The sequence below is a fragment of the Oncorhynchus gorbuscha genome, linkage group LG21, assembly GCF_021184085.1.
Source record: "Oncorhynchus gorbuscha isolate QuinsamMale2020 ecotype Even-year linkage group LG21, OgorEven_v1.0, whole genome shotgun sequence".
Classification (NCBI taxonomy): Eukaryota; Metazoa; Chordata; class Actinopteri; order Salmoniformes; family Salmonidae; genus Oncorhynchus; species Oncorhynchus gorbuscha.
In genome coordinates this window covers 54,012,190-54,038,437 of record NC_060193.1, presented here as the reverse complement: position 1 = coordinate 54,038,437, position 26,248 = coordinate 54,012,190, and the positions used below count along the sequence as shown (strand labels likewise).

The following is a 26,248-nucleotide window of genomic DNA, read 5'->3' as shown; positions in this document are numbered from 1 at the left end:
TACAGAGGAGAGAAGGCGACAAAGAGGAGAGGAGAGAAGGATACAGAGAGGAGAGAAGAGAAGGCTACAGAGGAGAGAAGGCGACAAAGAGGAGAGGAGATAAGGATACAGAGAGGAGAGGAGAGAAGGATACAGAGAGGAGAGGAGAGAAGGATACAGAGAGGAGAGAAGAGAAGGCTACAGAGGAGAGAAGGCGACAAAGCGGAGAGGAGAGAAGGATACAGACAGGAGAGAAGAGAAGGCTACAGAGGAGAGAAGGCGACAAAGAGGAGAGGAGATAAGGATACAGAGAGGAGAGGAGAGAAGGATACAGAGAGGAGAGGCTACAGAGAGAGAAGGTACAGAGAGGAGAGGAGAGAAGGATACAGAGAGGAGAGGAGAGAAGGATACAGAGAGGAGAGGAGAGAGAAGGATACAGAGAGGAGAGGAGAGAAGGATACAGAGAGGAAAAGAGAAAGATACAGAGAGGAGAGAAGGATACAGAGAGGAGAGAAGAGAAGGCTACAGAGGAGAGAAGGTGACAAAGAGGAGAGGAGAGAAGGATACAGAGAGGAGAGGAGAGAAGGATACAGAGAGGAGAGGAGAGAAGGATACAGAGAGGAGAGAAGAGAAGGCTACAGAGGAGAGAAGGCGACAAAGAGGAGAGGAGAGAAGGATACAGAGAGGAGAGGAGAGAAGGATACAGAGAGGAGAGGAGAGAAGGATACAGAGAGGAAAAGAGAAAGATACAGAGAGGAGAGAAGGATACAGAGAGGAGAGAAGAGAAGGCTACAGAGGAGGAAGGACAAAGAGGAGAGGAGAGAAGGATACAGAGAGGAGAGAAGGAGAGAAGAGAAGGATACAGAGGGAGAGAAGGATACAAAGAGGAGAGGAGAGAAGGATACAGAGAGGAAAGATACAGAGAGGAGAGAAGGATACAGAGAGGAGAGGAGAGAAGGATACAGAGAGGAGAGAAGAGAAGGATACAGAGAGAGAGAGAGAAGGATACAGAGAGGAGAGGAGAGAAGGATACAGAGAGGAGAGAGAAGGCTACAGAGGAGAGAAGGCAACAAAGAGGAGAGAGAAGGATACAGACAGAAGAGAAGAGAAGAGAGGAGAGAAGGATACAGAGAGGAGAGGAGAGAAGGATACAGAGAGGAGAGAAGAGAAGGCTACAGAGGAGAGAAGGCAACAAAGAGGAGAGGAGAGAAGGATACAGAGAGGAGAGAAGAGAAGGCTACAGAGGAGAGAAGGCAACAAAGAGGAGAGGAGAGAAGGATACAGAGAGGAGAGGAGAGAAGGATACAGAGGAGAGAAGAGAGAAGGATACAGAGAGAGAGAGGAAGAGAGAGGAGAGAAGGATACAGAGGAGAGAAGAGAAGGCTACAAGGAGAGAAGGCAACAAAGAGGAGGGAGAGAAGGATAGGAGAGAGAAGGATACAGAGGAGAGAAGAGAAGGCTACAGAGGAGAGAAGGCAACAAAGAGGAGAGGAGAGAAGGATACAGAGAGGAGAGGAGAGAAGGCTACAGAGATACAGAAAGAGGAGAGAGAGAAGGCAACAAAGAGGAGAGAAGAGAAGGCTACAGAGAGAGAGAAGAGAAGGCAACAAAGAGGAGAGGAGAGAAGGATACAGAGGGAGAGAACAAAGAGGAAGGAGAAGGATACAGAGGAGAGAAGAGAAGGCTACAGAGGAGAGAAGGCAACAAAGAGGAGAGGAGAGAAGGATACAGAGAGGAGAGGAGAGAAGGATACAGAGAGGAGAGAAGAGAAGGCAACAAAGAGGAGAGAAGAGAAGGCTACAGAGGAGAGAAGGCAACAAAGAGGAGAGGAGAGAAGGATACAGAGAGGAGAGAAGAGAAGGCTACAGAGGAGAGAAGGCAACAAAGAGGAGAGGAGAGAAGGATACAGAGAGGAGAGGAGAGAAGGATACAGAGAGGAGAGAAGAGAAGGCTACAGAGGAGAGAAGGCAACAAAGAGGAGAGAAGAGAAGGCTACAGAGGAGAGAAGGCAACAAAGAGGAGAGGAGAGAAGGATACAGAGAGGAGAGAAGAGAAGGCTACAGAGGAGAGAAGGCAACAAAGAGGAGAGGAGAGAAGGATACAGAGAGGAGAGAAGAGAAGGCTACAGAGGAGAGAAGGCAACAAAGAGGAGAGGAGAGAAGGATACAGAGAGGAGAGAACAAGAAGGCTACAGAGGAGAGAAGGCAACAAAGAGGAGAGGAGAGAAGGATACAGAGAGGAGAGGAGAGAAGGATACAGAGAGGAGAGAAGAGAAGGCTACAGAGGAGAGAAGGCAACAAAGAGGAGAGGAGAGAAGGATACAGAGAGGAGAGAAGAGAAGGCTACAGAGGAGAGAAGAGAAGGCTACAGAGGAGAGAAGGCAACAAAGAGGAGAGGAGAGAAGGATACAGAGAGGAGAGAAGAGAAGGCTACAGAGGAGAGAAGGCAACAAAGAGGAGAGGAGAGAAGGATACAGAGAGGAGAGGAGAGAAGGATACAGAGAGGAGAGAAGAGAAGGCAACAAAGAGGAGAGAAGAGAAGGCTACAGAGGAGAGAAGGCAACAAAGAGGAGAGGAGAGAAGGATACAGAGAGGAGAGAAGAGAAGGCTACAGAGGAGAGAAGGCAACAAAGAGGAGAGGAGAGAAGGATACAGAGAGGAGAGGAGAGAAGGATACAGAGAGGAGAGAAGAGAAGGCTACAGAGGAGAGAAGGCAACAAAGAGGAGAGAAGAGAAGGCTACAGAGGAGAGAAGAGAAGGCTACAGAGGAGAGAAGAGAAGGCTACAGAGGAGAGAAGAGAAGGCTACAGAGGAGAGAAGGCAACAAAGAGGAGAGAAGAGAAGGCTACAGAGGAGAGAAGGCAACAAAGAGGAGAGGAGAGAAGGATACAGAGAGGAGAGGAGAGAAGGATACAGAGGAGAGAAGAGAAGGCTACAGAGGAGAGAAGGCAACAAAGAGGAGAGGAGAGAAGAGAAGGCTACAGAGGAGAGAAGGATACAGAGAGGAGAGAAGAGAAGGCTACAGAGGAGAGAAGAGAAGGCTACAGAGGAGAGAAGGCAACAAAGAGGAGAGGAGAGAAGGATACAGAGAGGAGAGGAGAGAAGGATACAGAGAGGAGAGAAGAGAAGGCTACAGAGGAGAGAAGGCAACAAAGAGGAGAGAAGAGAAGGCCAAAGAGGAGAGAAGAGAAGGCTACAGAGGAGAGAAGAGAAGGCTACAGAGGAGAGAAGGGAAGGCTACAGAGGAGAGAAGAGAAGGCTACAGAGGAGAGAAGGCAACAAAGAGGAGAGAAGAGAAGGCTACAGAGGAGAGAAGGCAACAAAGAGGAGAGGAGAGAAGGATACAGAGAGGAGCGGAGAGAAGGCTACAGAGGAGAGAAGGCTACAGAGGAGAGAAGGCAACAAAGAGGAGAGGAGAGAAGGATACAGAGAGGAGCGGAGAGAAGGATACAGAGGAGAGAAGAGAAGGCTACAGAGGAGAGAAGGCAACAAAGAGGAGAGGAGAGAAGAGAAGGCTACAGAGGAGAGAAGGATACAGAGAGGAGAGAAGAGAAGGCTACAGAGGAGAGAAGGCAACAAAGAGGAGAGGAGAGAAGGATACAGAGAGGAGAGAAGAGAAGGCTACAGAGGAGAGAAGGCAACAAAGAGGAGAGGAGAGAAGGATACAGAGAGGAGAGAAGAGAAGGCTACAGAGGAGAGAAGGCAACAAAGAGGAGAGGAGAGAAGGATACAGAGAGGAGAGAAGAGAAGGATACAGAGAGGAGAGAAGAGAAGGCTACAGAGAGGAGAGAAGAGAAGGCTACAGAGAGGAGAGGAGAGAAGGATACAGAGAGGAGAGGAGAGAAGGATACAGAGAGGAGAGAAGAGAAGGCTACAGAGGAGAGAAGGCAACAAAGAGGAGAGGAGAGAAGAGAAGGCTACAGAGGAGAGAAGGCAACAAAGAGGAGAGGAGAGAAGGATACAGAGAGGAGAGAAGAGAAGGATACAGAGAGGAGAGAAGAGAAGGCTACAGAGAGGAGAGAAGAGAAGGCTACAGAGAGGAGAGAAGAGAAGGCTACAGAGGAGAGAAGGCAACAAAGAGGAGAGGAGAGAAGGATACAGAGAGGAGCGGAGAGAAGGATACAGAGAGGAGAGAAGAGAAGGCTACAGAGGAGAGAAGGTGACAAAGAGGAGAGGAGAGAACAATACAGAGAGGAGAGGAGAGAAGGATACAGAGAGGAGAGGAGAGAAGGATACAGAGAGGAGAGGAGAGAAGGATACAGAGAGGAGAGGAGAGAACGATACAGAGAGGAGAGGAGAGAAGGATACAGAGAGGAGAGAAGAGAAGGCTACAGAGGAGAGAAGGTGACAAAGAGGAGAGGAGAGAACAATACAGAGAGGAGAGGAGAGAAGGATACAGAGAGGAGAGGAGAGAAGGATACAGAGAGGAGAGGAGAGAAGGATACAGAGAGGAGAGAAGGATACAGAGAGGAGAGGAGAGAAGGATACAGAGAGGAGAGAAGAGAAGGCTACAGAGAGGAGAGAAGAGAAGGCTACAGAGAGGAGAGAAGAGAAGGCTACAGAGAGGAGAGAAGAGAAGGCTACAGAGGAGAGAAGGCAACAAAGAGGAGAGGAGAGAAGGATACAGAGAGGAGCGGAGAGAAGGATACAGAGAGGAGAGAAGAGAAGGCTACAGAGGAGAGAAGGCGACAAAGAGGAGAGAAGGATACAGAGAGGAGAGGAGAGAAGGATACAGAGAGGAGAGAAGAGAAGGCTACAGAGGAGAGAAGGTGACAAAGAGGAGAGGAGAGAAGGATACAGAGAGGAGAGGAGAGAAGGCTACAGGGGAGAGAAGGCGACAAAGAGGAGAGGAGAGAAGGATACAGAGAGGAGTGGAGAGAAGGATACAGAGGGGAGAGAAGAGAAGGCTACAGAGGAGAGAAGGCGACAAAGAGGAGAGAAGGATACAGAGAGGAGAGGAGAGAAGGATACAGAGAGGAGAGGAGAGAAGGATACAGAGAGGAGAGGAGAGAACGATACAGAGAGGAGAGGAGAGAAGGATACAGAGAGGAAAGGAAAGAAGGATACAGAGAGGAGGAGAGAACGATACAGAGAGGAGAGGAGAGAAGGATACAGAGAGGAGAGGAGAGAAGGATACAGAGAGGAGAGGAGAGAAGGATACAGAGAAGAGAGGAGAGAAGGATACAGAGAGGAGAGAAGGATAAAAGAGAGAGAGGGGGAACAATGAAAAGAGAGAGAGGGGGAACAATGAAGAGAGAGAGGGAGAACGATGAAGAGAGAGAGGGGGAACGATGAAAAGAGAGAGAGGGGGAACAATGAAGAGAGAGAGGGAGAACGATGAAGAGAGAGAGGGAGAATGATGAGGAGAGAGAGGGGGAACGATGAGGAGAGAGAGGGGGAACGATGAAAAGAGAGAGGGGGAACAATGAAGAGAGAGAGAGGGACCAATGAAGAGAGAGAGGGAGAACGATGAAGAGAGAGAGGGGGAACGATGAAAAGAGAGAGAGGGGGAACAATGAAAAGAGAGAGAGGGGGAACAATGAAGAGAGAGAGAGGGGGAACGATGAAGAGAGAGAGAGGGGCAACGATGAAGAGAGAGAGGGGGAACAATGAAAAGAGAGAGAGAGGGGAAGGATGAAAAGAGAGAGGGGGGAACAATGAAGAGAGAGAGAGGGGGAACGATGAAGAGAGAGAGGGGGGAACGATGAAAAGAGAGAGGGAGAACGATGAAGAGAGAGAGAGGGGGAACGATGAAAAGAGAGAGAGGGGGAACAATGAAGAGATAGAGAGGGGGAACAATGAAGAGAGCGAGAGGGGGAACAATGAAAAGAGAGAGAGGGGAACAATGAAGAGAGAGAGAGGGGAACGATGAAGAGAGAGAGGGGAGAACAATGAAGAGAGAGAGAGGGGAAACAATGAAAAGAGAGAGAGGGGAACGATGAAGAGAGAGAGGGGGAACAATGAAAAGAGTGAGAGAGGGAACAATGAAAAGAGAGAGGGAGAACAATGAAAAGAGAGAGAGGGGGAACAATGAAGAGAGAGAGAGGGGGAACGATGAAAAGAGAGAGAGGGAGAACAATGAAGAGAGAGAGAGAGGGGGAACAATGAAGAGAGAGAGGGGGAACAGTGAAGAGAGAGAGGGAGAACGATGAAGAGAGAGAGGGGGAACAATGAAAAGAGAGAGAGGGAGAACAATGAAAAGAGAGAGGGGAACAATGAAGAGAGAGAGGGAGAACGATGAAGAGAGAGAGGGGGAACGATGAAAAGAGAGAGAGGGGGAACAATGAAAAGAGAGAGGGAGAACGATGAAGAGAGAGAGGGGGAACGATGAAAAGAGAGAGAGGGGGAACAATGAAGAGAGAGAGGGAGAACAATGAAAAGAGAGAGAGGGGGAACGATGAAGAGAGAGAGGGAGAACGATGAAGAGAGAGAGGGGGAACGATGAAAAGAGAGAGAGGGGGAACGATGAAGAGAGAGAGGGAGAACAATGAAAAGAGAGAGAGGGAGAACAATGAAAAGAGAGAGAGGGGGAACAATGAAGAGAGAGAGGGAGAACGATGAAGAGAGAGAGGGGGAACGATGAAAAGAGAGAGAGGGGGAACGATGAAGAGAGAGAGGGAGAACGATTAAGAGAGAGAGGGAGAACGATAAGAGAGAGAGGGGGAACGATGAAAAGAGAGAGAGGGGGAACAATGAAGAGAGAGGGGGAACAATGAAAAGAGAGAGAGGGGGAACAATGAAGAGAGAGAGAGGGGGAACAATGAAAAGAGAGAGAGTGGGAACAATGAAGAGAGAGAGGGGGAACGATGAAAAGAGAGAGAGGGGGAACAATGAAGAGAGAGAGAAGTGGAACGATGAAGAGAGAGAGAGGGGCAATGATGAAGAGAGAGAGGGGGAACAATGAAAAGAGAGAGAGGGGGAACGATGAAAAGAGAGAGGGGGAACAATGAAGAGAGAGAGAGGGGGAACGATGAAGAGAGAGTGAGGGGGAACGATGAAAAGAGAAAGAGGGGGAACGATGAAGAGAGAGAGGGGGAACAATGAAGAGAGAGAGGGGGAACGATGAAGAGAGAGGGGGAACAATGAAAAGAGAGAGAGGGGGAAGGATGAAGAGAGAGGGGGAACGATGAAGAGAGAGAGGGGGAACAATGAAGAGAGAGAGAGGGGGAACGATGAAGAGAGAGGGGGAACAATGAAAAGAGAGAGAGGGGAAGGATGAAGAGAGAGGGGGAAGGATGAAGAGAGAGGGGGAACAATGAAGAGAGAGAGGGGGAACAATGAAGAGAGAGAGGGGGGAACGATGAAGAGAGAGAGGGGAACGATGAAAAGAGAGAGGGAGAACAATGAAGAGAGGGGGAACGATGAAAAGAGAGAGAGGGGGAACAATGAAGAGAGAGAGAGGGGGAACAATGAAGAGAGAGAGAGGGGAACAATGAAAAGAGAGAGAGGGGGAACAATGAAGAGAGAGAGGGGGAACGATGAAAAGAGAGAGAGGGGAACAATGAAGAGAGAGAGAGGGGGAACGATGAAGAGAGAGAGAGGGGCAACGATGAAGAGAGAGAGGGGAACAATGAAAAGAGAGAGAGGGGGAACGATGAAAAGAGAGAGGGGGAACAATGAAGAGAGAGAGAGGGGGAACGATGAAGAGAGAGTGAGGGGGAACGATGAAAAGAGAAAGAGGGAGAACGATGAAGAGAGAGGGGGAACAATGAAGAGAGAGAGAGGGGGAACGATGAAGAGAGAGAGGGGGAACAATGAAAAGAGGGGGAACGATGAAGAGAGAGAGAGGGGGAACGATGAAGAGAGAGAGGGGGAACAATGAAAAGAGAGAGGGGGAACGATGAAGAGAGAGAGAGGGGGAACAATGAAGAGAGAGAGAGGGGGAACAATGAAAAGAGAGAGAGGGAACGATGAAGAGAGAGAGAGGGGGAACGATGAAGAGAGAGAGAGGGAGAATGATGAAGAGAGAGAGAGAGGGAACGATGAAAAGAGAGAGAAATAATTCAGTATGTTCTCTATTTCTGGATCTTCTATCAGCTCTCAGGGTACACACACACACCCACATGGGCCATTAAGGCTTTTCATATGGAACAGAGAAATGTAGGGACAGATTTACACACACACTCAAAATACATGACGGAAAAATGTCATTATATATTGATAAGAACTGCATGCAGACTGAAGGACAGAGAGAGAGAGAGAGAGAGAGAGAGAGAGAGAGAGAGAGAGAGAGAGAGAGAGAGAGAGAGAGAGAGAGAGAGAGAGAGAGACATGGATGGATGGATTCCCAAAATCACCTTAGTTTGCAAGGGAGAGAGAGAGAATAACAGAGAGAGAGAGGTAGAAAGAGGGAGTGTTGATGGATCTTGGATACCAAGGGAGAAGAAGAAACAAGAGACTACACTACATTACAGTTAACAGGTTCAGTTAGAAAGAGATGAACTACACTACATTACAGTTAACAGGTTCAGTTAGAAAGAAATGAACTACACTAAAAGACAGTTAACAGGTTCAGTTAGAAAGAGATGAACTACACTAAAAGACAGTTAACAGGTTCAGTTAGAAAGAGATGAACTACACTACATTACAGTTAACAGGTTCAGTTAGAAAGAGATGAACTACACTACATTATAGTTAACTGGTTCAGTTAGAAAGAGATGAACTACACTACATTACAGTTAACAGGTTCAGTTAGAAAGAGATGAACTACACTAAAAGACAGTTAACAGGTTCAGTTAGAAAGAGATGAACTACACTACATTACAGTTAACAGGTTCAGTTAGAAAGAGATGAACTACACTACATTACATTTAACAGGTTCAGTTAGAAAGAGATGAACTACACTACATTACAGTTAACAGGTTCAGTTAGAAAGAGATTAACTACACTACATTACATTTAACAGGTTCAGTTAGAAAGAGATGAACTACACTACATTACAGTTAACAGGTTCAGTTAGAAAGAGATTAACTACACTACATGTAACAGGTTCAGGTAGAAAGAGATGAACTACACTAAAAGACAGTTAACAGGTTCAGTTAGAAAGAGATGAACTACACTACCTTACAGTTAACAGGTTCAGTTAGAAAGAGATGAACTACACTACATTACAGTTAACAGGTTCAGTTAGAAAGAGATGAACTACACTAAAAGACAGTTAACAGGTTCAGTTAGAAAGAGATTAACTACACTACATGTAACAGGTTCAGGTAGAAAGAGATGAACTACACTAAAAGACAGTTAACAGGTTCAGTTAGAAAGAGATGAACTACACTACCTTACAGTTAACAGGTTCAGTTAGAAACAGATGAACTACACTACATTATAGTTAACAGGTTCAGTTAGAAAGAGATGAACTACACTACATTACAGTTAACAGGTTCAGTTAGAAAGAGATGAACTACACTACATTACAGTTAACAGGTTGAGTTAGAAAGAGATTAACTACACTACATTACATTTAACAGGTTCAGTTAGAAAGAGATGAACTACACTACATTACAGTTAACAGGTTCAGTTAGAAAGAGATGAACTACACTACATTACAGTTAACAGGTTCAGTTAGAAATAGATTAACTACACTACATTACATTTAACAGGTTCAGTTAGAAAGAGATGAACTACACTACATTACAGTTAACATGTTCAGTTAGAAAGAGATGAACTACACGACATTACACTTAACAGGTTCAGTTAGAAAGAGATGAACTACACTACAGGTTAAGTAGAAAGAGATGAACTACAGTACATTACAGTTAACAGGTTCAGTTAGAAAGAGATGAACTACACTACAGGTTAAGTAGAAAGAGATGAACTACACTACATTACAGTTAACAGGTTCAGTTAGAAAGAGATGAACTCCACTACATTATAGTTAACAGGTTCAGTTAGAAAGAGATGAACTACACTACATTACAGTTAACAGTTTCAGTTAGAAAGAGATTAACTACACTACATTACATTTAACAGGTTCAGTTAGAAAGAGATGAACTACACTACATTACAGTTAACAGGTTCAGTTAGAAAGAGATTAACTACACTACATTACATTTAACAGGTTCAGTTAGAAAGAGATGAACTACACGACATTACACTTAACAGGTTCAGTTAGAAAGAGATGAACTACACTACAGGTTAAGTAGAAAGAGATGAACTACAGTACATTACAGTTAACAGGTTCAGTTAGAAAGAGATGAACTACACTACAGGTTAAGTAGAAAGAGATGAACTACACTACATTACAGTTAACAGGTTCAGTTAGAAAGAGATGAACTACACTACATTATAGTTAACAGGTTCAGTTAGAAAGAGATGAACTACACTACATTACAGTTAACAGTTTCAGTTAGAAAGAGATTAACTACACTACATTACATTTAACAGGTTCAGTTAGAAAGAGATGAACAACACTACATTACAGTTAACAGGTTCAGTTAGAAAGAGATGAACACTACAGTACATTACATTTAACAGGTTCAGTTAGAAAGAGATTAACTACACTACATTACAGTTAACAGGTTCAGTTAGAAAGAGATTAACTGCACTACATTACAGTTAACAGGTTCAGTTATAAAGAGATTAACTACACTACATTACATTTAACAGGTTCAGTTAGAAAGAGATTAACTACACTGCATTACATTTAACAGGTTCAGTTAGAAAGAGATGAACTACACTACATTACAGTTAACAGGTTCAGTTAGAAAGAGATGAACACTACAGTTCATTACATTTAACAGGTTCAGTTAGAAAGAGATTAACTACACTACATTACAGTTAACAGGTTCAGTTAGAAAGAGATTAACTGCACTACATTACAGTTAACAGGTTCAGTTAGAAAGAGATGAACTACACTAAAACACAGTTAACAGGTTCAGTTAGAAAGAGATGAACTACACTACATTACAGTTAACAGGTTCAGTTAGAAAGAGATGAACAATCCAGTACATTACATTTAACAGGTTCAGTTAGAAAGAGATTAACTACACTACATTACAGTTAACAGGTTCAGTTATAAAGAGATTAACTGCACTACATTACAGTTAATAGGTTCAGTTAGAAAGAGATTAACTACACTACATTACAGTTAACAGGTTCAGTTAGAAAGAAATGAACTACAGTACATCACAGTTAACAGGTTCAGTTAGAAAGAGATGAACTAAACTAAAGTTTAAGTAGAAATAGATTAACTACACTACATTACAGTTAACAGGCTCAGTTAGAAAGAGATGAACTACACTACATTATAGTTAACAGGTTCAGTTAGAAAGAGATGAACTACACTACATTACAGTTAACAGGTTCAGTTAGAAAGAGATGAACTACACTACATTACAGTTAACAGGTTCAGTTAGAAAGAGATGAACTACACTAAAAGACAGTTAACAGGTTCAGTTAGAAAGAGATGAACTACACTACATTACAGTTAACAGGTTCAGTTAGAAAGAGATGAACTACACTACAGGTTAAGTAGAAAGAGATGAACTACACTACATTACAGTTAACAGGTTCAGTTAGAAAGAGATGAACTACACTATAGGTTAAGTAGAAAGAGATGAACTACACTACATTACAGTTAACAGGTTCAGTTAGAAAGAGATGCACTACACTACATTACAGTTAATAGGTTCGGTTAGAAAGAGATGAACTACACTACATTACAGTTAACAGGTTCAGTTAGAAAGAGATTAACTACACTACATTACAGTTAACAGGTTCAGTTAGAAAGAGATGAACTACACTAAAAGACAGTTAACAGGTTCAGTTAGAAAGAGATGAACTACACTACATTATAGTTAACAGGTTCAGTTAGAAAGAGATGAACTACACTACATTACAGTTAACAGGTTCAGTTAGAAAGAGATTAACTACACTACATTACAGTTAACAGGTTCAGTTAGAAAGAGATTAACTACACTACATTACATTTAACAGGTTCAGTTAGAAAGAAATGAACTACACTACATTACAGTTAACAGGTTCAGTTAGAAAGAGATGAACTACACTACATTACATTTAACAGGTTCAGTTAGAAAGAGATGAACACTACAGTACATTACAGTTAACAGGTTCAGTTAGAAAGAGATTAACAATCCAGTACATTACATTTAACAGGTTCAGTTAGAAAGAGATTAACTACACTACATTACAGTTAACAGGTTCAGTTATAAAGAGATTAACTGCACTACATTACAGTTAATAGGTTCAGTTAGAAAGAGATTAACTACACTACATTACAGTTAACAGGTTCAGTTAGAAAGAAATGAACTACAGTACATCACAGTTAACAGGTTCAGTTAGAAAGAGATGAACTAAACTAAAGTTTAAGTAGAAATAGATTAACTACACTACATTACAGTTAACAGGCTCAGTTAGAAAGAGATGAACTACACTACATTACAGTTAACAGGTTCAGTTAGAAAGAGATGAACTACACTACAGGTTAAGTAGAAAGAGATGAACTACAGTACATTACAGTTAACAGGTTCAGTTAGAAAGAGATGAACTACACTACAGGTTAAGTAGAAAGAGATGAACTACACTAAAAGACAGTTAACAGGTTCAGTTAGAAAGAGATGAACTACACTACATTACAGTTAACAGGTTCAGTTAGAAAGAGATGAACTACACTAAAAGAGTTAACAGGTTCAGTTAGAAAGAGATGAACTACACTACATTACAGTTAACAGGTTCAGTTAGAAAGAGATGAACTACACTACATTACAGTTAACAGGTTCAGTTAGAAAGAGATGAACTACACTAAAAGACAGTTAACAGGTTCAGTTAGAAAGAGATGAACTACACTACATTACAGTTAACAGGTTCAGTTAGAAAGAGATGAACTACACTACAGGTTAAGTAGAAAGAGATGAACTACACTACATTACAGTTAACAGGTTCAGTTAGAAAGAGATGAACTACACTATAGGTTAAGTAGAAAGAGATGAACTACACTACATTACAGTTAACAGGTTCAGTTAGAAAGAGATGCACTACACTACATTACAGTTAATAGGTTCGGTTAGAAAGAGATGAACTACACTACATTACAGTTAACAGGTTCAGTTAGAAAGAGATTAACTACACTACATTACAGTTAACAGGTTCAGTTAGAAAGAGATGAACTACACTAAAAGACAGTTAACAGGTTCAGTTAGAAAGAGATGAACTACACTACATTATAGTTAACAGGTTCAGTTAGAAAGAGATGAACTACACTACATTACAGTTAACAGGTTCAGTTAGAAAGAGATTAACTACACTACATTACAGTTAACAGGTTCAGTTAGAAAGAGATTAACTACACTACATTACATTTAACAGGTTCAGTTAGAAAGAAATGAACTACACTACATTACAGTTAACAGGTTCAGTTAGAAAGAGATGAACTACACTACATTACATTTAACAGGTTCAGTTAGAAAGAGATGAACACTACAGTACATTACATTTAACAGGTTCAGTTAGAAAGAGATTAACTACACTACATTACAGTTAACAGGTTCAGTTATAAAGAGATTAACTGCACTACATTACAGTTAATAGGTTCAGTTAGAAAGAGATTAACTACACTACATTACAGTTAACAGGTTCAGTTAGAAAGAAATGAACTACAGTACATCACAGTTAACAGGTTCAGTTAGAAAGAGATGAACTAAACTAAAGTTTAAGTAGAAATAGATTAACTACACTACATTACAGTTAACAGGCTCAGTTAGAAAGAGATGAACTACACTACATTACAGTTAACAGGTTCAGTTAGAAAGAGATGAACTACACTACAGGTTAAGTAGAAAGAGATGAACTACAGTACATTACAGTTAACAGGTTCAGTTAGAAAGAGATGAACTACACTACAGGTTAAGTAGAAAGAGATGAACTACACTAAAAGACAGTTAACAGGTTCAGTTAGAAAGAGATGAACTACACTACATTACAGTTAACAGGTTCAGTTAGAAAGAGATGAACTACACTAAAAGAGTTAACAGGTTCAGTTAGAAAGAGATGAACTACACTACATTATAGTTAACAGGTTCAGTTAGAAAGAGATGAACTACACTACATTACAGTTAACAGGTTCAGTTAGAAAGAGATGAACTACACTACATTACAGTTAACAGGTTCAGTTAGAAAGAGATGCACTACACTACATTACAGTTAATAGGTTCAGTTAGAAAGAGATGAACTACACTACATTACAGTTAACAGGTTCAGTTAGAAAGAGATTAACTACACTACATTACAGTTAACAGGTTCAGTTAGAAAGAGATTAACTACACTACATTACATTTAACAGGTTCAGTTAGAAAGAAATGAACTACACTACATTACAGTTAACAGGTTCAGTTAGAAAGAGATGAACACTACAGTACATTACATTTAACAGGTTCAGTTAGAAAGAGATTAACTACACTACATTACAGTTAACAGGTTCAGTTAGAAAGAGATTAACTGCACTACATTACAGTTAATAGGTTCAGTTAGAAAGAGATGAACACTACAGTACATTACATTTAACAGGTTCAGTTAGAAAGAGATTAACTACACTACATTACATTTAACAGGTTCAGTTAGAAAGAGATTAACTACACTACATTACAGTTAACAGGTTCAGTTATAAAGAGATGAACTACACTACATTACATATAACAGGTTCAGTTAGAAAGAGATTAACTACACTACATTACATTTAACAGGTTCAGTTAGAAAGAGATGAACTACACTACAGTACAGTTAATAGGTTCAGTTAGAAAGAGATGAACTACACTACATTACAGTTAACAGGTTCAGTTAGAAAGATATTAACTACACTACATTACAGTTAACAGGTTCAGTTAGAAAGAGATTAACTACACTACATTACATTTAACAGGTTCAGTTAGAAAGAGATGAACTACACTACATTACAGTTAACAGGTTCAGTTATAAAGAGATGAACTACACTACATTACAGTTAACAGGTTCAGTTATAAAGAGATTAACTACACTACATTACAGTTAACAGGTTCAGTTAGAAAGAGATTAACTACACTACATTACAGTTAACAGGTTCAGTTAGAAAGAGATGAACACTACAGTACATTACAGTTAACAGGTTCAGTTAGAAAGAGATTAACTACACTACAGGTTAAGTAGAAAGAGATGAACTAAAGTACATTACAGTTAACAGTTAACTTATTTTCCACCATAATTTGCAAATAAATTCATAAAAAATCCTACAATTGTCACGCCTTGGTCATTGTATTTTGTGTTTTTGTTATATGTTTGGGTAAGCCAGGGTGTGACATGGGTTTATATGTTGTATTCATATTGGGTTTTGTATTATTTGGGATCGCGGCTGATTAGGGGTGTGTCTAGTTAGGCTTGGCTGCCTGGGGCGATTCTCAATCAGAGTCAGGTGCTTGTCGTTGTCTCTGATTGGGAACCGTATTTAGACAGCCTGAGTTTCGCTTTGTAATTCGTGAGTGTTTGTTCCTGTCTCAGTGTTGTAGTCACCAGATAGGCTGTAATTAGTTTCACGTTCTGTTCTGATGTTTTTGTATTTAGTTTCAGTTATTTCATGTACCGCGATTCCTTCATTAAAGTCATGAATAACCTACACGCTGCATTTCAGTCCGACTCTCTTCTTTCAACAGACGAACGCCGTTACAACAATGTGATTTTCTGGATTTTTTTTCTAATTTTGTCTGTCATAGTTGAAGTGTACCTATGATGAAAATTACTGGCCTCTCTCATCTTTTTAAGTAGGAGAACTTGCACAATTGGTGGCTGACTAAATACTTTTTTGCCCCACTGTAAGAAGTGGGAAAAACAGTAGGTAAACATCATTCAAGTGACTAGTGTTCCATGTCTATGTACATACGGCATAACCCTAAGGTGTAGGGTGAAGTAAGGTGACTAAGTGTCAGGGCAGGGTCCTGGGCGGAGGCTGGCTAGTGGTGACTGTTTAACAGTCTCATGGCCTGGAGATAGAAGAGGTTTCTCAGTCTCTCTGTCCCAGCTTGGAAGTGCCTGTACTGTCTCCGCCTTCTAGATGTAACCAAGACTACGGAGATTATTGTGTACTACAGGAAAAGGAGCACCGAGCACGTCCCTATTCTCATCGACGGGGCTGTAGTGGAGCAGGTTGAGAGCTTCAAATTCCTTGGTGTCCACATCAACAACAAACTAGATTGGTCCAAACACACCAAGACAGTCGTGAAGAGGGCACGACAAAGCATATTCCCCCTCTGGAAACTAAAAAGATTTGGCATGGGTCCTGAGATCCTCAAAAGGTTCTACAGCTGCAACATCGAGAGCATCCTGACCGGTTGCATCACTGCCTGGTACAGCAATTGCTCGGGCCTCCGACCGCAAGGAACTTCAGAGGGTAGTGCATACTGCCCTCCAGGACCTCTACACCAGGCGTTGTCAGAGGAAGGCCATAAAAATTGTCAAAGACCCCAGCCACCCCAGTCATAGACTGTTCTCTCTACTACTGCATGGCAAGCGGTACCGGAGTGCCAAGTCTAGGACAAAAAGGCTTCTCAAAAGTTTTTAACCACAGACTATATGCATTGTGTGCCCCCCCTCCCCCTCTTTTACGCTGCTGCTACTCTCTGTTTATCTTATATGCATGGTCACTTTAACTATATATTCATGTACATACGACCTAAATCGGCCCGACCAACCAGTGCTCCCGCACATTGGCTAACCTGGCTGTCTGCATTGTGTCCCTCCACCCGCCAACCCCACTTTTACGCTTCTGCTACTCTCTGTTCATCCTATATGCATAGTCACTTTAACAATACCTACATGTACATACTACCTCAATAAGCCTGACTAACAGGTGTCTGTATATAGCCTTGCTACTCTTATTTCAAATATATTTTTACTGTTGTTTTATTTCTTTACTTACCTACACACACACACACACACACACACCTTTTTTTGGCACCATTGGTTAGAGCCAGTAAGTCAGCATTTCACTGTAAGGCTAAAACCTGTTGTATTCGGCACACGTGACAAATAAACTTTGATTTGATTTGAATAGATGGTTGTGGGGTGAACAGGCCATGGCTCGGGTGGTTGAGGTTTTGATGATCTTCTAGGCCTTCCTGTGACACCCGGTTCTGTGGACGTCCTGGAGGGCAGGAAGTGTGCCTTTGAATGTTCAAGGGACATTTAAAGTTACTTGATAGAAGCCTCTTCTCCGTAGATATAATTATCTTAGCCTAATCCAGATAACACATGTCATAACAAGAAGCCCAGCGCTTCAAGCCAAGCCTCCTCCTCCACCCTTTCTCGCTCTAACGCGCTGCTTTCTCCCCACATGCAACATTTCAGTCACATCTCACGCCCTACACATCCATTTCGTATGATATGTTACGATTTACAATTTGTACGATATGTTTCGAGTTGCAATTCGTACTATATGTTACGAATTCCAATTTTTTGTTGCTAACATTAGCTAGGTGAGGGGTTAACGTTACATTTAAAGGGTTAAGGTTAGGGCTAGCTAGCATGCTAAGTAGTTGAAAAGACTAAAAAGTAGTAAGTATTTGCAAGGTTGCTAATTAGCTAAAATGCTAAAGTTGTGCGTGATGAAATTCGAACAAACAACCTTTGGGTTGCTAGATGTTAGCGTTATTTTGATTGTATGTCACTTTTATTGGAACAGGGAAAACATAGAGACCTTGGACTATTTTACAAATGCGCCCTGAATATACACAACATAAATATACACATTATACCCAACCGGTGCTGTGTGCCCCCGGTGATGCGTTGGGCAGATCGCAACACCCTCTGGAGAGCCCTGCGGTTGCGCCTTCTTCACCACACTGTCTGTGTGAAGGCACTATTTCATGTTGTCAGGGAACTTTTGATCCTCTCCACTGGGGTTAAAAGATACAGCTACAGTATACTGCAGTAGACAGGTTTAGTATATACTACAGTATACTGTGGTAGACAGGGTTAGTATATACTACAGAATACTGCAGTAGACAGGTTTAGTATATACTACAGTATACTGCAGTAGACAGGGTTAGTATATACTACAGTATACTGCAGTAGACAGGGTTAGTATATACTACAGTATATTGCAGTAGACAGGGTGTGTATATATTACAGTAAACTGCAGTAGACAGGGTTTGTATATACTACAGTAAACTGCAGTAGACAGGGTTAGTATATACTACAGTATACTGCAGTAGACAGGGTTAGTATATACTACAGTATACTGCAGTACAGCAGTGGGCCTATATGGCTATAGTATATTACAGTAGACAGGGTTAGGGTTAGTATATACTACAATATACTGCAGTACTGCAGTGGGCCTATATGGCTATAGTGTATTACAGTAAACATGGTTAAGGTTAGTATATACTACAGTATACTGCAGTGGGCCTATATGGCTATAGTGTATTAGTAGTGTATAGTGTATTTCTGTACAGCACTTTGAGATATCAGCTGATGTACGAAGGGCTATATAAATACATTTGATTTGATTTGATTTATTACAGTAGACATGGTTAGGGTTAGTATTTACTACAGTATATTGCAGTGGGCCTATATGGCTATAGTGTATTAGTAGTGTATAGTGTATTACAGTAGACAGGCTGAATGTCATCCAGCAAATGAGGCGTGACTTTCAGTCAGAGAGCATCGTCAGCAATAACTGAACTCACATAACTCTCACACACCCCACACACACAAGCACGCGCAGACACACAAACACACATGCACAAGATGCAAGTCTCACAGAAACACCACTCTTGCGCATTTTCTCTCACAAATGCACAGAAACACACACACACATACGGAAGAGGCTGTCAAACGTTATCTGTGGCTAACAGTGTTGACCTCTAGCTGACCTCTTTTGTTTATCCAATCAGAGCACAACTCTACTCCCCATTCCAACATGACCTTCACACACACACTAGTCCATTATACACAAACATGAACACTAGTGACGGGGGGGAAATATTGATACAGTTACATAATCAGGATATTATTTTTGGATCGTAACGTTTGGACAATATCGCAACATTATTTTTGTGCGAGTTGGCTGTACCTGTACCTGCACCAAAAACCCAGTATATTACCTTCATAGCTTGTTATCCATCTGATTTTAAATTGGGAGCCAATTTGTTTTCAGCACTTTTATTTCGGTGACTTTGATTTGGTTTTCTCGTGGCTCTTGTCCCTCGTCTCCCTGCAGCAGACATATGGTGAGCAATATGTCTGGAACATCGAATCGCAATAAAATCACAGTATCGAATCACGATACATATAGAATCGTGAGAATCACAATACACATCGCATCGGCACCTAAGTATGGTGATAATATCATATCGCAAGGTCCCTGGCAATTCCCATCTCTAATGAACACAGTTGAAACAACATATTCAAAGGTGCATCTATAAAGGAATGACTTCACGGGAGAGGAGAGGACAGATAAAGAAAGGAGAGGAAACGAAAGGAGAGGAGAGGAAAGGAGGTTTGTAAAAAAAGACAGTGACACTTGGGCTCACACTGGAGCAACTGAGACCCCGAGCCACCATTACGCCAATCAAACATAAACCCCTGACAGAGGCAGAGACGGGAAATCGCTCAGTCACATCCTGTGTCCTGACATATACATCCCTCTGCATCTTGTCAGATACAAATGACTGTTTCCTACTGATAAGAGATAGGGGGAGAGGGAGACCAGGGGGGAGAGAGGGAGACCAGGGGGAGAGAGGGAGATCAGGGGGAGAGAGGGAGACCAGGGGGAGAGAGGGAGACCAGGGGTGAGAGAGAGGGAGACCAGGGGGAGAGAGGGAGACCAGGGGGAGAGAGGGAGACCAGGGGGTAGAGAGGGAGACTAGGGGGAGAGAGGGAGACCAGGGGGAGAGGGAGACCAGGGGGAGAGAGGGAGACCAGGGGGGAGAGAGGGAGACCAGGGGGAGAGAGGGAGACCAGGGGGGAGAGAGGGAGACCTGGGGGGAGAGAAAGAAGTGTATGTCTTACCTTGTACACCTGTCCGTAGGTTCCATTGCCCACCAACTCCACCAGCTCAAAGATTCCTGCTGGGTCCTGAAGAGAGACAGATTCAGAGTCACAGAGCAAACAGACATTTAGCTCGAAGCTGGCAGTTATAGAGGTGTTAGCTTGATGCTAGCCCCCAGGCATAAGCTATAGACTGTTAGCTTGATGCTAGTCCCCACCCCAGACAGATAGACTGTTATGTTGATGCAAGCACATATAGACAGTTAGTTTGATGCCAGCCCCAAAACATATAGACAGTTAGCTTGATGCTAGCCACCAGAGATAGGCAAAAGAAAGTTAGCTTGAAGCTAGCTGATGCTAATAGATTGCTACTGTCGATACCAATCTAAAGTGGCTTCATAACGATCAGCTTACTAGACAGTGGAGTTTACAAGAGGAATCGCTAGACCCCAGCAGAGAACCCAGTGACCTTACAAACACACACAGACAGACACACACACACACACACACACTTTGCTGTGTTGCTAAGGCATTCCAACAATAGCTGGAATTCAACTCCCCCCTCTGTAGCCCTCACTCTCTCTTTCACTCTCTTCTCTCACTTCAACTCTCTCTCTCTTTCTCTCTCCATTCATCTCCAGCCAGCCTGAGTAGGCATATGTAGCTCACACAGTTTAGTTCTCTCGTTCTCTCTCATTCCAGCCCGTCTCTGAGAAATGCTATGGCACTGTCATACTCTCTTTTATTCTCTCTCTCTCTCTCCATCGCTCTCTCACTCCAACAGACTTGAGCCTTTTGGCTGTGGTGGTTTTACTCTCCATCCGTCTCTCCCTCCATCTCTCATTCCAGCAGTATCTAAGCACCACTGTGGCACTTCTACTCTCTTTTATGTTCTCTCTCATCTCCTCATCTGTTCTTCCCTTCTTTACCTACTGTGGTACAATGAGAAACACAGAAACACTCACTCTTCTAAACAAGCCCACACAATAATTAGTGATCAAGTGTGTCTAAGTGTGTGTGTGTGTGTGTGTGTGTGTGTGTGTGTGTGTGTGTGTGTGTGTGTGTGTGTGTGTGTGTGTGTGTGTGTGTGTGTGTGTGTGTGTGTGTGTGTGTGTGTGTGTGTGTGTGTGTGTGTGTGTGTGTGTGTGTGTGTGTGTGTGTGTGTGTGTGTGTGTGTGTACAGAGTCTAACAGAGTGTTGTTGCTGCTCCAGTTCATTCATATCCTCAGGCTAACTGATAGAAAAGTGTCCGTTATATCATGACTATTTAATACAACAGAATGGGCTCACAGGTTGTGTGTGAGATGATTAGATTATAGCAGGTTAGTGGATTATGGGAGTCACGTTGTAACTGGTCCTATCTAAACAACCACTGTCATGAGAGAAGGACTCTACTGTACCGGATGACTCACACAAATGTTCTCTCTCTGCTGATGAATCTTATTCTCTGTTCAGCTCCTCGTGAGGCCTTGTATACATTCTTCAAACTCTATGTCTCTAAAGTGTGTGTGTGTGTGTGTGTGTGTGGCTACGGAAAGAGTGTGAATAAGGGGGTCTTGTGGCTCAGCGGGAAATTAGGTCACCCAGACACATACAGGGGGAGACATTTGAGTACAACACGCCCAGATAGTTCATGAATAATATGCTCGTTGGTCAGTTCTGGGGCGTAGGTGGGTTTAGGTTGAGAGTGTCCTCTATATAACGGCTAGTGCTCTGGCCAAAAGTAATGGAGGATAGGGTGTCATCTGTGACATAACTGGCACTCAATCTCTCTCTTTCTCTCTTTCTCTCACTCTCCATCTAGTTCTCTCTCCCTTCCTCGTTCCCCCTTTTTCTTTGTCTCTCTCATTCATCAGCTCCTCACCCTACACCTATGTGTGTGTGTGTGTGTGTGTGTGTGTGTGTGTGTGTGTGTGTGTGTGTGTGTGTGTGTGTGTGTGTGTGTGTGTGTGTGTGTGTGTGTGTGTGTGTGTGTGTGTGTGTGTGTGTGTGTGTGTGTGTGTGTGTGTGTGTGTGAGTGACGGAGTGTGTGGTCAGTGCTGTCCTGTGTGTGTGTGTGTGTGTGTGTGTGTGTGTGTGTGTGTGTGTGTGTGTGTGTGTGTGTGTGTGTGTGTGTGTGTGTGTGTGTGTGTGTGTGTGTGTGTGTGTGTGTGAGTGACTGAGTGTGTGGTCAGTGCTGTCCTGCTGATCTGTTGTCTGTTGATGTCATCAGCTGACTGCCTGGCTTCTGACTGTGCGTGTGGGTGTGCTGTATCACCAATTCTCTAACCACTTCTCAGTCAGGATTTCCCAACACACACACACACTCGTCTGTCCAGCGGTTCCTAGGCCAGTCTAGCCAGTGACCCACTAACCAGTGGATTAATGTCTGCGACTGACTGGTGGAGAACTGTAATCCACACAGGCCACTGTACAGCTCAGCTAGACTGGCTCTGCCCAACCTGGCAACCTCAATAGGCCACTGTACATCTCAGCTAGACTGGCTCTGCACAACCTGAACAGGCCACTGTACAACTCAGCTAGACTGGCTCTGCCCAACCTGGCAACTAATGGTGGTCCTTCTGTAGCTCAGTTGGTAGAGCATGGCGCTTGTAACGCCAGGGTAGTGGGTTCGATCCCCGGGACCACCCATACGTAGAATGTATGCACACATGACTGTAAGTCGCTTTGGATAAAAGCGTCTGCTAAATGGCATATATTATTATATTATTATTATTATTATTATTATTATTATTATTAATCATGCTACTGTACAGCTCAGGTCTAGACTTGCTCTGTCCAACCTGGCAACCTCAACATGCTACTGTAGAGTTCAGCTATAGACTGGCTCTGCCCTCTACCAAAATGTCAAACCTGACTCTGCCCTCATCCTTACCATGACACCAACCCAATCTGGCAACCCGGGATGTCAAATGGCTCCCTATATGTACAGTACTATGTCATGCTGCTCTGTACCATCACTCATTCATATATCTTTATGTACATATTCTTTATCCCCTTACACTGTGTATAAGACAGTAGTTTTGGAATTGTTAGTTAGATTACTTGTTGGTTATTACTGCATTGTCGGAACTAGAAGCACAAGCATTTCACTACAATCGCATTAACATCTGCTAACCATGTGTATGAGACAAATAGAATTTGATTTGATTTGATTTGATTTATTGTGAGTTCTGTTATGTAATGGAGATTCTATAATGACATGAAAAAACTGCCTATCATCCTTTATACTAGTCTGTGTAGCTGTCTGTGGGTCATAGCTTATATCTATACACAGTACCTGACCACACACACACACAAACAAATGCAAACACACACACAGCATCTTGCAGAGTAGGTGTATCCATCATGCAGTGTGTGTGTGTGTCTTTTCTCAGGGTTCACGAAGTAACCAGAGAGTGCAGTAACAGTAGCGTATAGACCCAGTCTACACTCTTAGAAAATAAATTGCAATTTAGAACCATAAAGGGTTCTTTGTCTGTCCCCATAGGAGAAACCTTTGAATAATCAATTTTGGTTGCAGGTACAACCCGTTTGGTTTCCATGTAGAACCCTTTCCACACAGGGTTCTACATGGAAACCAACACAGTTATACCTGCAACCAAAAAGGGTTCTACCTGGAAACAAAAAGGGTTCTCCTATGGGGACAGCCGCAGAACCCATTTGGAATCATTTTTCCTAAGAGTACACAGACAACACAGTCTACAGGTATCCTAGCCACTAGCATTACTGGCTTAGCAGAGTTTAGCATCTACACTGATGGTTATACCAACATATAACCATATTGGCATATTCAATATATCAAGGTAATGTAAAATAGACAATATACAGTATTATATGTAAATAGATACTTAGTGATTATTTAATAGTATCCTTTGTAGAGGACTCTCTCTACCCATGTTTAACAGTGAGTGACATTTGTTGTTCACGCACACACACACACACACACACACACACACACACACACACACACACACACACACACACACACACACACACACACACACACACACACACACACACACACACACACACACACACACACACACAGTTTGCATGAATGCCTTAATGTATAATGTATACATACAGTAAATGCCCATGAAAGCTACCAGGCTGTTTTGGTAGACTCATATTAACATGCCGTGTTTGTGTGTGTGTGTGTAGGCTACATTCCACCGCGGACTGGCTCAATGAAAGCGACATATTCAGACCTAAAAACCGAGACCACCGAAGCACCGCGTACCCCCCCCCCCCCCCCGCATGACATCAGATTACACTGCTATGCTGTCATGCCATTTCATACCTACCATTGTTTACCTTGCTAAATCGTTAGTAAATCAGCCGAAAGAGAAACACTTGTTTGACGTTTTTCCACTGAGTATGTTCCTCTGTTGTGTTACATTGTATAACCACCTGCCATTAGGCTATGAACAGCGCTTTATAGGCCTCTGCACAATTCGATTTTCGGATATGTTTTGCTCATGTACAAACATCGGTAGGCCAGTCTGCCATGTTGGTGGCTGTAGGGAGGGATGTGGAATTTGACCCATTTTAGAAGCGTTGTCTCTCTCTCTCTCACACAGAGAGAGAGAGAGAGAGAGAGAGAGAGAGAGAGAGAGAGAGAGAGAGAGAGAGAGAGAGAGAGAGAGAGAGAGAGAGAGAGAGAGAGAGAGAGACAGAGAGAGAGACACAGAGAGAGAGACACAGAGAGAGAGACAGAGACACAGAGACACACAGAGAGAGAGAGTAGTAGCCATCTCTGATACTGAAACAGATACATAATGTAGATCCGGGTTTATCTTACCCGTAGAGCAGACAGGTCGATCTCATCCAGACTCCGGGCAGGGGAATCAGTCGCCATGATTCAAATTAAATATTATAAAAATCACCAGAATCAGAAACCATCCAGACAACGAGATCACGGAGTAAATGCCCTTGGCCCCCGCTATAGGCTGCCCTCTTCCACGGGGAAACAAGCCTGCCTACCTCTTTCTCACCGATAAGCGATCGAGAGATTGCGACTGAGACCGAAAGAGAGAGAAAATAAAAAAAAGAGAGCATATAATATATCCCCGTTTGTCAGTAGGTTTAGAGGTGACCGACGTTAAAAAAGCCTGCTAGAGCAGAGATGTTGGTGTGTGACTATAACGGGAAGTGAACATGATCAGCAGCAGCACCAAATCCATGTCTCTTCAACAGACAGAGCGAGAACTCACGGTTTGCTGGCTGCAGATGCTCTTGAGCAATGTCAATCAAAGACACCGCGGGCGGGGCAAATCTGTAAACCACGCCCACTCCAGAGGATTGCCCAATTGAATTATTTGAACTCGGTAGAGACCAAAGGAATTTCCAGAGTAAGCCATCCCTGACACCGGGGTGTGGTAACTGGTTTGTCTAAAATTTAGTAATGATGTTATGTAAAATGGGACTTTTTGTAAAAGGGATTTCTAAATAAAAACATAGCAATGTATGAAACTACTTAAGTTGAAAAAGGGCCAATCGACTTTGTTGTACGTACATAACATCCATGTAGACGTCATACACTTGGTCACAACTCTTTCATATTGAAATGTTTTAGGAGGTATTATTATTATAAATACTCTATGTTTGTATTATGAACATAGTGCTGTGTACAGGAACTAATCAGCAGTTCAGAATAGAAAAGTTTCATTCAATGCGGCCCATTTAGTTATTTTTGTTTGGTTTTATTTGTCCTTTATCCCATTGAGAATGTGTTTTATAACAGAGAGCTCAAGGCAATAGAATATGGATTATTCCTGAGAATAGAACAGAGTAGAGATGTTGTCATTAGAATAGAACAGAGTAGAGATGTTGTCATTAGAATAGAACAGAGTAGAAATTATTCCTGAGAATAGAACAGAGTAGAGATGTTGTCATTAGAATAGAACAGAGTAGAAATGATTCCTAAGAATAGAACAGAGTAAAGATGTTGTCATTAGAATAGAACAGAGTAGAAATTATTCCTGAGAATAGAACAGAGTAGAGATGTTGTCATTAGAATAGAACAGAGTAGAAATTATTCCTGAGATTAGAACAGAGTAGAGATGTTGTCATTAGAATAGAACAGAGTAGAAATGATTCCTAAGAATAGAACAAAACATAGATGATTCCTGAGAATAGAACAGAGTAGAAATGATTCCTTAAGAATAGAACAGAGTAGAGATGTTGTCATTAGAATAGAACATAGTAAAAATTATTCCTGAGAATAGAACAGAGTAGAAATGTTGTCATTAGAATAGAACAGAGTAGAAATGATTCCTATGAATAGAACAAAACATAGA

General features: G+C 42.5%; 1 protein-coding gene across 12 annotated transcripts in view; it reads right to left on the bottom strand.

Annotated features, from left to right (window-relative positions):
* LOC124007886 (TRAF2 and NCK-interacting protein kinase-like) overlaps positions 1-25,157 on the bottom strand; it is a 66,603-nt gene extending 41,446 nt beyond the window's left edge. For all 12 annotated transcript variants that reach the window (XM_046318718.1, XM_046318719.1, XM_046318720.1 and 9 more), the window contains exons 1-2: positions 24,751-25,157; positions 19,968-20,033 (exon numbers count right to left, since the gene is read on the bottom strand). In XM_046318718.1, the coding sequence (XP_046174674.1) occupies positions 19,968-20,033; positions 24,751-24,807 (123 nt within the window). In that variant the 5' untranslated portion in view covers positions 24,808-25,157. The remainder of the gene's footprint in view (positions 1-19,967; positions 20,034-24,750) is intronic.
* Positions 25,158-26,248: the final 1,091 nt, after the last annotated feature.